This window comes from Centruroides vittatus, unplaced genomic scaffold (genome assembly GCF_030686945.1).
Source record: "Centruroides vittatus isolate TY-2023 unplaced genomic scaffold, ASM3068694v2 contig_880, whole genome shotgun sequence".
NCBI lineage: Eukaryota > Metazoa > Arthropoda > Arachnida > Scorpiones > Buthidae > Centruroides > Centruroides vittatus.
This window is the reverse complement of record NW_027122572.1, coordinates 2,169,598-2,181,848: the sequence shown is the minus strand read 5'-3', so window position 1 is coordinate 2,181,848 and position 12,251 is coordinate 2,169,598. Positions and strand designations below refer to the sequence as shown.

Below are 12,251 nucleotides of genomic sequence, written 5' to 3'. Positions count from 1 at the left end.
GCTCTTGGTGGCCATGCTATCAGGTATACTGGACCACAACATGCATTTTCTCCTGTGGCAAAGCCATGACTGGACAATAATGATCACAATTCAGTTTCTATGCCATCTTACAAAACAAAAAAACTCTATAAAACTTGAGTTTTTCCACCAGATTCCACTTGTTGCTTTTATATATCTTAAACCATTTATTTTTTATAATGAATTAAAATCAAGTACTTTCAAGTGAAATGCCCTATTATTTCCAAAATTTTAAATACATATTTTATAGATTTATATATTTATTGTTACAAAAACTATAACATTTATTATATATGATCTATCCCAAAAGTAAGTGTACTGATTTTTTATTTAATGACTGTACAGCTTAACATATCATTAATTGGTATTTTTGCATTGCTAGATATCTTAGCAGCATATCTAGACCTGTTTCAAGTTGATCAGTTAGGTCAAACATGCACAATCTCTGTTTGTGTGAGACAGTGTTTTAACACATTGTTACTGTGAGAATCAGCACGTAAATTATTTAATATTGGTAAATTATTGTGAGAAATTACATATTGTTTCCAAAAAAGGGAAGATACATTGTCACTTTTTCATTAGAGAAGGAAATCCACTTCCTTTCTCACAGGACCTTATCTTCAAATTTTTACCCTCTCTACATGCTATTGCACATCCCTTTGTAATCGCAGATCATTTTTATGCTATTGATGAAATTTGGGGATAAAAAGGGCAATTTCCTCCGATTGAGGCAGTTTCCACGGAGTCTGAAGAGACGATAGAAGGGCGCTTGCCATAGGAATCTCTTGCCCACATATTAAACTTGTGCATTATAAAGTCTTGCCAAGAATCTCATCCTCCTCCTGAACTTCCACTGCTGTCATTCTGCATATCAATGCTTCATTGCCGACCAGAGAAGACTATGCTCTGACCATCAGTCAAGGTAGTATACATTTCAAATACGTGTAAATCTATATATATATATATTTTATTTGTTAATTCTCATTAAATTTTGTTTGTTATTTAATAATGGTCTCCTCTATGAACCCCAAGTCTTATCACTTATCCATGTGTCCTCCCAACTTGTGGAATAAGCCCTCCTACTTAAATTTATTCACTATCTTATATCATGAGTTAAATTGCAATTCAAAACAATAGTTTAACTGATGTCAGGAAATCCTGATAGGAGGCATCGATTATACGATCGTCTTGTCTCCACCTCTTCTTTTAATTAATCTAACGTATTAATGCCCCATCCTACAATCCTTTTGACGGATCCCACGGATCTGTTGCTGAGTAAGAGGTAGAAAGCAAAGGCTTCTACCTCCAGTTATCCTCACATTATGTTTGAAATGAAGAAAAATCTCAATGTTATGCTATCAAGTTTTGTGTGAAACTCAGAATTGCAACCAAGACATTTACAGATTTAACCAAAGCTTATGGAGATGCCACGTTATTGAGAAACATGGTGTTTAGATGGCACAAAGATCTGGGGTAAAGACGATCCTTATCATTTTTTTCGATAGCCATGGAATTGTGCACAAAGAATTTTTACCTTCAGGACAGACAGTTAATCAGGCCTTCTACAAAGATGTCTTGGAATGACTTTGAAAACGGGTCAAGCAAGTCTGCAGGGACATTACAGAAGATTGGGGTCTGCACCACGATAATGTGCCTGCTTACACAGAGCTATCAATTTGAAAGTTTTTGGCCAAGAAAAAATCTCCACAAACCCACAACCTCCCTACAATCTGGACTTAGTTCCATGTGACTTGTACTATTCCCTAGGATAAAATCCAAGTTGAAAGGTCACCATTTCAGGATAATGGAAAACATCCAAAAAGTTGAACCGACGAACTAAACACCCTTATGGAAAATGACTTTAAGTATTGTTACGACCAGTGGAAAAACTTTGGAAGCACTGTGTGACCTCACAAGGGTCATACTTTGAAGGAGATCATTTGTAGTTTGATGTAACTCTTGTATATCTTGAAATAAAAAATCGGTACACTTACTTTTGGGGGACATAACTTGTAAGTTAAAACTTAATTGCAAAACAAGATATTAAGAACAAGTTGATTAAAGGCATTTAATCAACTTGTTCTTAATATCTTGTTTTTAATGCATTTAAATGGCTGTAGGAAAAGATTTGATGTATCTATAACAACTAATTATTCCAAATTGTTGTTATTGTCTGTAATGATGGAACAAAGAGAAAACCATATTTTTTGCTGTAAATTGGATAAAAATGTGAAATAAATCCTATGAATTGATAAAAACCAAATACATATAATAAATATGTTTTTTTTTTTTTTTTAATGCTTTTAGGAATTTGCAAAGTTTTACATGCAACATATTAGATGAATTTTTAAAATAGTTTCAGCAATCTTTGATTTAAGACAGAAGTTTATAATTATTTGGGATTTAAAGTAAAAAAAAAGAAATACTTCAGTTAAAATGTTATCTATCAGTATCTTCTAGAGATAATTTAAGAAACTTATAATTTTATTGAGTGTATGGATTAACTTGAAAACTCATATTAAGCAAAATTAAGAAATCTAAATTTTCAACTTAATCTATTATCTAAAACATTATTATAAATAAATAAAAAAATAACAACATACTGAATAATATAGCATTTATACTGAATACAAACATTAAATCAGAAAGAATTATTATATCAAATACAATTTTCATTAATATATGTTGTAGATTATATTATTGAATAAAAAATAATTTGTATAAAAATAATTAATGTTAAGATCAATTGATCAACAAGATTTTTTATTATTTTTCTAAAATATTCTTCAATAAAAAATGGAGCAAAAACACTTATTCTTCAATTTTAGTTCATGTTCTTCATTTTGGTAATTTTGATTTCAATTCAAAACTACATTAAAGTGCTGTGAAAGACTGCTTACAATTGTTAAAATATTTATTTTATTAGTCTTTTATTTTAAATTCATTTCATTTGGATCATAGCCAATTGTTAGTTTTATTTATTGCAACTGAATAAGCTAATATACAGTAAATATTACTATAGTCGAATATTCTGAGTGTAATTTTTTAAAGACAAAACACTAATAACTTGAGTATGTATACAAATGATTTTGAACAAATTAAATTTGAATAATTAGGATACAAGCAATTTAGAAAGTGTCATACACAAAAATTTTATTTTACTAGTGTCTGGTTCATATAAAATTTAAAATAATCATATCATCATCATCACTTAAATAATATAAAATATATTTCTACATTGTACAGTTCAATGAAATGAACCAAATAAATTCAAATACAGTAGAGAATCGTTTATCTGAATCAGTTGGGGACTGGGGTTATTCGGATAACTGATTTTTTCGGATAACCGATTATGTATGAAAAAATATATTAACCTATTCGATGTCAAAATTTTTCTCGTTGCGTGTTGCTTCATGCTGAATTTTCATTGATTTTAAGCCTAATGAAAATTTTTATAATAATAATCAAGGCTATTGTATTATTAAAAATTATTTCTTTATTTTGTAAAAACAAAATAAATGTATTGAAAAATATAAAAACAAAAAAATTATACTTTAGAAATTAATCTAGTATCAAAAACGTTCGATTCAGCACAACACAATCCGACTGGAAAGCTTTCGGATAACCGACGTTTCAGTTAACCGGCTTTCAGATAAACAACACTCTACTGTAGTATGAAATTGTTATGAAAATGATTTTTGTTTTTATTTGATTTCTTTGTATAATAACAGATAATGCTGTATGGAGAAAAAACAAAAGTTCATAATTTTTTACCTAGTTGTCTTATTTTAAATATACTTGAATACTTGAAAGAATAATAATAATGCATTTATGTATTTTTTTAAGAAAATTTATTGGTTATTAGCCAACCTAATAATTAACAAAAGACACTAACCACTGATCAGATAGGATCTTGAAAAGTTTTTGTTTTGTTGAACAAAGAATTATAAGCTATATAGTAATGAGCAAAGCCTATATTTAGATATATATTGATGATAAATCATAACTTACTTTTGCAAGATGTAATGTTAAAAAGACTATGTCGTTTTTTAAAAATTTCTCTTTGGTATTACTAACTGAAAAATTACTCATATTTGCATCTGCTATTTATCTGCTATCATGCCTTTTTGAATCTGAAAGGTTATTTTTTGCAAAATAGTTATTTCTTAAGAGTTAAGAATAAAATAACCATGAAAATAATAAATGGTAAAGATCATAGAATTATGTATTTTTATACATGTGTTTTGGGTGTTATTTTTTTTACATTCAACAAAAAGATAGTGAAAAAATTTTTCTGTAATATCATAATTTGTTTTTCAATGGCAAAGAACGATGAACAGTAGGAAAACTAGATCAATCATTCTAATATTTTCAATATTAACTGTAAATTTTAAAATAAAAGACAGGAAAAAATCATAAATATCTTATTATGGAATATTTTGAATATTCAAAATTTTCTTCTATTAATATATTAATTATAAGCATTTTAATAGTTTATGTGCATAAAAATAATGCCAACAAAGTTTTTTTATAATTGTATATGTCTTATGTATTGACTGCTTTTGAAAATTATTCTTTATTTTAGGTACCACAGTTCCTAATCCATCTGTAAACACTATAACAAATATTGCTATGGCCATTAGTCTTCCTAGTGTTTATGGAGATGAAAGAGATGTGATTCTAGCAAAATGGAATCAGTTACAGGCTTTTTGGGGTACTGGTAAGGGCTATTTTAGTAACAATTCAGCACCTGTTGAATTTACCCCAGAAAATCCTTTCTGTCGTTTTAAGGTTAGTAAAAAAATAATAGGAATAAAAAAAAATAATTCTTTAAAACAAATTCACAAAATAATTTAAAATATTTACATAGGCTATAGGATATAATTGTCTTCCACCATGGAAAGTGGAAGATGGCTTGGTTGGATTGATTTTTAATAAGAAGGAATCTGACATTCGTAATCAACAACAGCAAATGGTTGATAGTCTCCATAGATTATTTGGCAGTAAGCCAACAATTTCTGTTCATGTTGAAGGTATAAAGTCACAACCTGATGAAAAGTAAGAATACGAAGATATAATAATCTATTAAAAATTATTTTTAGTCATTTTTACAAAACAACTTATACTTTTATATTTATAACATTTTTTTTTTTTATTAATTAAAATATATGTTTATTAGAACTGAAGTTATTATCTATCTTGTGGAACGATCACTACATGGTTGTATGTCACGTCGAATTCCATCTACAGATGTTATGGCATTTTTAGAGCAGCCTGTAAGCAAAACACCTTTAACTTCTATGGATGTTGTTGGGTTGATTTCAAAAGCAGCACCTACTAAAGAACAGTTAAAGCAATATTTAGATAATACTGTTGCAGGTAAGTTATTTTTGTTTATCTTACAAATTAACTTGTTTTCTATATTTCAATTAGAAGTACATCTATAACTGACTTATTAAATATAAAATTTTAGGAATTGATCCTTTATTGTGGCAACAAGCAAAGCTTGATAATCCTGATCCAGAGAAATTGATTCCTGTGCCTATGATAGGATTTAGTGAACTTAAAAGACGCTTAAAATATCAAGAACATGAAACAAAACAGCATCAAGAAAGATTAGATGTACTATTATTTTTTATTGCTTTTATAAAACTATTGGGTTATAAATTTTTTAGTATGAAAGTATAACATAACTTTCATATATGTCTATTAATTTTATTTGAATTCATATTTATATAAATATATTTGGCAGATATTTGCTGGTTTATATTGAATATTTTCAGAATGTGTACATTTTATGTACCTACATACTATTTAAAACTCCTTTGAATTTTCTTCAAATTAACTGTTTTAATTTTTTTACAATATTTTTATCCAAGAAAATTGATCTAATTACATATAATTATATTCTAGATTTGAGTTTTGCTTGAATATCTAATAGTATCTAAAGAAATTTAATTATTATTGTTGCTAGTTTTGCTGCTGATCTTAAATGATATTGCTTGTAGTCAATCTAGTTGTTTTATCAATAAGAAAACTATTTGACATTTAAGCAAATAGAAATTTCATTTTAAGTTTCATCAATAAAGATATTTAATCTTATTTTTGTTAAATGTTTGACTTTTTTTAAAACTCAAGTTGCAAAACATTTGATTTTGATTTATTCAAAACAAATAAGTCTGTTCAAATGTATAAAGCATTATATAAAATACAATAGAAAATTTAAGAATATCTATGACTACAGTTTAGTGACTACACTTGTAACTAGTGTAATGACTACAGTTTTTATGAAATGAAAAACTGTAGTTGTGGATATGAATTTTTTAGTTAAATTACTGGTTTATAAATTTAAATTTACAAATGTTTTTTTATATGTAATTGAACATCTTGATTAATCAAATTAACATTATATTGATAATGGCTATATAGACAATAGATATATACCGTACTTTACGGAATATAAGATGCATCTTAATTTTTAAGCAATTTTAAAAAAAAAATACCTATAAGACGCTACGAACTATAAGATGCACCTGAATTTTGGAGGCAGTTTTTCGAAGAAAAAAGTGTGTCTTATAGTCCGTAAAATACAGTAATAATAGTTTGATTTGTATGAATATGATATTACTAAGTACTTCCTTTAGATTATTTTGTATTCTAAAAGATATTTATCAATTACTTATACTGTTTATTTTTGTTATATATAAATCATAATGATTGATATAATTGTAATATTTCTCAAATTCTCCAAAATCAGAATTTTTTTAAAATTGATGGTTTTAACTATATTTGTACAAAAATAAAAATATATACTCATTTAAATATAGACATTATATATAAATTAAAATTAATATTGGTAAATTTATTTACACTTAGATAATTGCTGAAGATATTTCAGAATTAAAAAGAAGGCATTCAACTTTACTAGCAAAAATTTCTGAACACAAGAGAAAGCAAATTGAACTTGGACATAAAGTATTAAAGGTTCAAAAATTTCTTCTGTTCTTCTTTGTTTTTTTTTTAAATGTAGATAGCAAATAAGAAAAAAATTAATGTTTTTTTGTAATTTTGCTGTTCACAATTTCAAGATAAATGTATGAAAATAAGAAATGTGATTTTTATGATTTTACTCATTTAACATTTAATGGTTAATTATTATAAATATTAAGAATATATATATATAGACATGTAATATATGTATATTTGTTTTTTTAATTAAATTGAATAATTTTTTAAACTTAGTTTAATTTGAAATGTCTTTTCATTAGATAATGGCACAACAGGAAGTTATGCGTAAATATGGTTATGCCATACAAGCAGATGAAGAACAACTTAGAGTTCAGTTAGAAGCAATACAGGCTGAATTAAATGCTCCAACACAATTTAAGGTAAGTATTTAACAAATAATAAGATATGCACACATTTTATATACATATATAGTGTGTGTTTTTTTTATTTGTAAAGATTAATTTTTTTTTTTTGTAATCATATACTTCAGTAAAAACACAGACTCAGTTCTCTCTTTCAAAACCAATGGTCAACTTTACTTTTTTTTTTTTCCTGCCTGAGAAGATACTCATATATTGTTATTAAGTTAATTACAGCCATATGTACAGAACAAAATAACTAATATAAAAACATACATAACATGATAGAGTGCTAAAATATATATATATATATATATATATTTTATTTTAGTTCAAAAATATCTTTAAGAAATGTTCATATTTCTTAATTATATTTAAAAACACTAAGGTTTGCAAACTGAATATTTAGTGTAAACAATAAATTGAAATTAATTTTATTTTGAAAAGCTTAGCAAGTAATAATCAAATATTGAAAATTTTTAGCAGTGAAATTTCAGTTGTATAAAATATTACTAATAATAATAATATTTAAGGTTTGACAAAATTTATTTTCACTTTCATCAAATAAAAATGATTTCTTTGTATAATAACTAATTGAGAAGCTCAAAATTATCTTTTAATAGTTTGTAATATCTAAAATCTACAACAATAGATAAGTTTTTATAAGAAACTAAGAAAATGAACATAGTGTTAGTGCTTAAAAATGAAAAATTAAACCCTAAGAAAAAAGCTGTTTCATGATAGAGAACAATTAGGTTAAATAGAGCTGATAGTGATTAAATTGAATATTACAGAATTTTTTTAAATTAGTGGAAATTAGCTTAATCTATATAACTGGTGGATTTAGTTAGGTGTAGGCAGTGCACCAGGATCTGAGGATTTTGGTACCTGATAAGTTACTGACACCTTGGTTAGGAAGAGTAATATCTTTAATTAAAGTACACTAAACAAAAGAATGGAACATTTGAATATGTATGCTATATATGTATACCAGGTGAGAAAGTACTGTCTAGATAGGTAGGTATTTAGCAGTCCAAATGCAACTAAATCTGGTATGATAATGTTTCAGGATATGCAGAAAGCATTTCTGTAAAGAAAAATTAGTACTAAAACACCACTATGGCACGTCTGCTGTTGCAAACATCTTAAGTATATAAGACACAGAGGTCTTAGCTATGCAGGGGATACAGTTTAATGTTGTCCCCATTCTGGAGGTGTAAAACGTATACAATAAACTGTGTTCAATGGAATGGTTGCCCTTACAGTTGATCATTGAATAATTGATCTTCTGTGATACTTTTCACAAGCAATGCAATATGTCTTTTCAAGGCTACAAATTTGCAAAATATCTTCAATAAACCACACTTTTTAAGTGTCCCTTAGTAAAGTTATATGGATTAATATCCAGAGTACAAAGTTGGGCAGGTAATAGGAAACACATGACTAGTTACTCTATTATAGTGAAGTGTTGAAACTGTTGTATGCAACACCTAATATGTGGAGCACTCCATCTTGTATGGCAGTGGTTGACTCAAAGCATTGTTGTTATTGCATTTGGATATGACAAGTGTTGAGCATCTCATAGATATATCACAGGCTGTTAGAACTAGCTTTTTCAAAGAGGAATAGACCTTTCTTCTTTAAATAAATGTGGCTGTGAATCCATACCAGATTGTAACTTTAGGTGTGTGCAGTGGAATCTGCTCAAAACATAAAGGTTGTCATACTAGATTTAGTCATATTTGTACTGTTAAATATCTCTGTAGACTATATTGAATAGGGTACTTTAATTATAATCACCATGTGTGTGTGTGTGTGTGTATATATATATATATATATATATAATTATATATGTAAAGGTTCTTTTTCTAGTCTTTCAATTCTTGTTAAACTAGAAGTCTTCTTGTCTTGCCTTCTCAAAGCTTCTGTTCACTGGTCAAGGTATTTAAAACCCCTTCTCTCTCTTTCGTTCTATGGTTTTTGGGCACTGAGCCATGCTTCTGGTTTGGGTGGTTTATCTTTATTTTTACATATATAAACATAACAAAAGTATAGTTTGTAGTGCCCTATAAATAATTTTTATACCAGGATTGAGACACATTTATTCTGCCACTGATTACTGTTACTTGATTATATCAGATGCCAAATATGATTGGTTTTTATTATTCTAAAAATATAGGCTGTAAGAAAAGTTTCTGGTGCATTGCAAAAAGGCAATCAAAACAGTCTTTTATCATCATAAAGTTTTCTTTGATATGTAAGGCAATTTTTACATCATTATTGTAGAATAATAGTTCAGAACCTAATGCCATGTAGGAAGTTAAAATTAGTGGGAAAAAAACCACATTGGCAGCAGTCTTATGACAATAGCTGACTTAGAGAGGATCACTGTGTTCAAAATTTTCTGTATACTTGTTGTTTGGTGGTTATTGAATGCCAAGTTTGCCTGTACAATGTAATCAAATATACTACACACAGCCAGTGGAATTTGAGAAAGATTACATCATTTGGCAGGTTGGCCATTTTGCATTGTATACCATCTGAGCTGTTTTGTCTGATTGTGAGAAAGTGTCAGAGACAGTGTATATTTGAGGGGGCACATACATGAGAGGCAGGGTTTGAAAGCTTCAGATTGATCACCAGGAGAGACATTTGTTTGATCATAAGACAATAATGAAGATTTGCAAAATGTTTGTCTCCCATTCCAGACCACCATCTGTGGATGTGGGCAAAAGCATTTTTTTCAAAACAGAAACGTTTCATAGAACTGTTTCTTTCTGTACCATTGGCAGACAACTAACAGAGGCAAGTTTGCATACATAGTGACTGCTGTGTTCTAGCATTAGCATTTCGACATCATCAGCTTCATTTGCAGCAATACTGTGAAAGAGAAGCATAGACTACTATGGATTGGTAGCATATCATCATTTGCTATTTTGTTTAGAAATTGCCTTGATGGTGGTTGTTAATGTGTAGAGGACCTCCAGTGAGTGCTTTAATTCTGCCTTTACTGTTGAGTGTGCCACTTAAAGGCAGAATTAAAGCATTCACCAGTGATAATTCTTGTATGGCAGTTAGCCATCCACCCCTAGTTAGTAGCACAGATGTATGTTAAGGAAATTCTGTGCCCTTGCAGACTGAAAACAACAATTTTTCAACAAGATAATGCACATTTGCATACAGCTAAGGTGTCTAAATCAATTGCCACTCTTCCTTAGCTTGCTCATTCTCCAAATTTGTTATTCATTGAGCATTTATTGCATAGGATACCAAATTCAGCTATCTTTAAGTGTGAGGAATCTGAGTGACAGCTGCAGCATCTATGGCAAAATCTGTCAGAGGGATAGCACAAGATGCTTGTACGCTTTCAATTATAGCAATAATTATCCAGGAAAGAGAAAGTTCTACAACGTACTAATGTTTAATAACGTAACGTTTTTAAATTGTATAATTTTTTCCCAGAAAATTGTCCCTTTGCTATAATATTGTAATCACTTGTTACCATTGTCATTACATTCTCGCTAATAGTTTTATTCAGTTTCAATGTCTCTTCCTTGGTATAACTGTTTTTGTCAATGAGCGTGTATATATAAATTTTTGTGTATAATTTACTCTTTAATTATATTGTAAATGCATTTCAATTTTTCACATTAACTTATTGATGATGATGATTATTATAATTTTTTTTAAATTTTGTTTTGATAATTTTTTAGGGTCGTTTAAAGGAATTATTATCTCAAATTCGTATGCAGAATCATGTTGGTGCTACTTTTGGGGAATCTGAACGCTATAGTCTTGATGAAAATTTACAAGAAGAAATTAAATTAGTAATTTATTTTTTATTAATAAAAATGTATTAATATAATTCCTGCAGATTCAAAGAAACAAGTTTGTATGACATTATGATTAAATTTTGTATATATATTTTTTTTTCATAAAATATTATATATGTATGTTTTATAAATTTCTAGAAATTTAAACTAACGCAATACCTTTACCTGTGTGTAAAACTTTATATCAATAGATCACACATGTTTTTGACCAAATTAATGGGCCAAAGTGTTGTGTGTTTATTTAACATACTGTAATGTTATGTTCTTAGGAATTTATGAAATATATACAGTCCGATAATTAAATAATGAAACTAGTTTAAACTTATCTCATCTACTAGTACTTTATCAATTAACAAGACTTATTATACTGGATGCAGCAATTAGGTCTTACAGATCAGAAATAATATTGTTTATTTAAATCACCTGTGATGTAAATGAACAATTACAAATGTATTTCATTGAATATTTTTAAGCATTATTTACAAAGAATAAGTTATTAGCAGATGTAGAAATTATATAAAATTAATTTTGATATATATTTACTCTTTACATTATAGTACTTGAAAAATCAACAAGAAGGTCTCTCTCATTTACTGAAAATTTTAAAGGACGACAGTGAAGATTTAAAAGTGATTGAAGAAGGCTTGAAAGAAAGTGCTGATCGAAGAAGATAGTTTTGAATAATTTCTGTTTAATAAAACTGAAATTAAATCTGATTTGATCTCAGTGATATTTTATATGTTATATTAAAAATTTTATATGTATTGTTTCAAATCTGAATAAATATTTCTTAATTGTCCGTTTAAAAAAATGATTGTTTATTTGAGAATTCTTGTTCTTGTATTCTGTTAGTTTTTATATTTTATGATCCTTCAACTCGCTAATTATATCCTCTTCCTTGTTTTGGGAATTAAAATTAATATTTAAATTTTTTAATCTGATAAATCAAATATATAAACTATTAGTAAAATGCAAAATTTACTTTAACTGAACAAAATATTGCTTAATTTGAATCTTTGCGTGCTTACACCTT

General features: G+C 27.8%; 1 protein-coding gene across 3 annotated transcripts in view; it reads left to right on the top strand.

The window, feature by feature from the left end:
* Positions 1-12,029, top strand: part of Nup54 (nuclear pore complex protein Nup54) — a 29,867-nt gene extending 17,838 nt beyond the window's left edge. For all 3 annotated transcript variants that reach the window (XM_067280037.1, XM_067280036.1, XM_067280035.1), the window contains 8 exons: positions 4,604-4,809; positions 4,889-5,076; positions 5,198-5,397; positions 5,492-5,640; positions 6,895-7,002; positions 7,287-7,406; positions 11,099-11,212; positions 11,776-12,029. In XM_067280037.1, coding sequence (XP_067136138.1) covers positions 4,604-4,809; positions 4,889-5,076; positions 5,198-5,397; positions 5,492-5,640; positions 6,895-7,002; positions 7,287-7,406; positions 11,099-11,212; positions 11,776-11,892 — 1,202 coding nt within the window. In that variant the 3' untranslated portion in view covers positions 11,893-12,029. The remainder of the gene's footprint in view (positions 1-4,603; positions 4,810-4,888; positions 5,077-5,197; positions 5,398-5,491; positions 5,641-6,894; positions 7,003-7,286; positions 7,407-11,098; positions 11,213-11,775) is intronic.
* Positions 12,030-12,251: the final 222 nt, after the last annotated feature.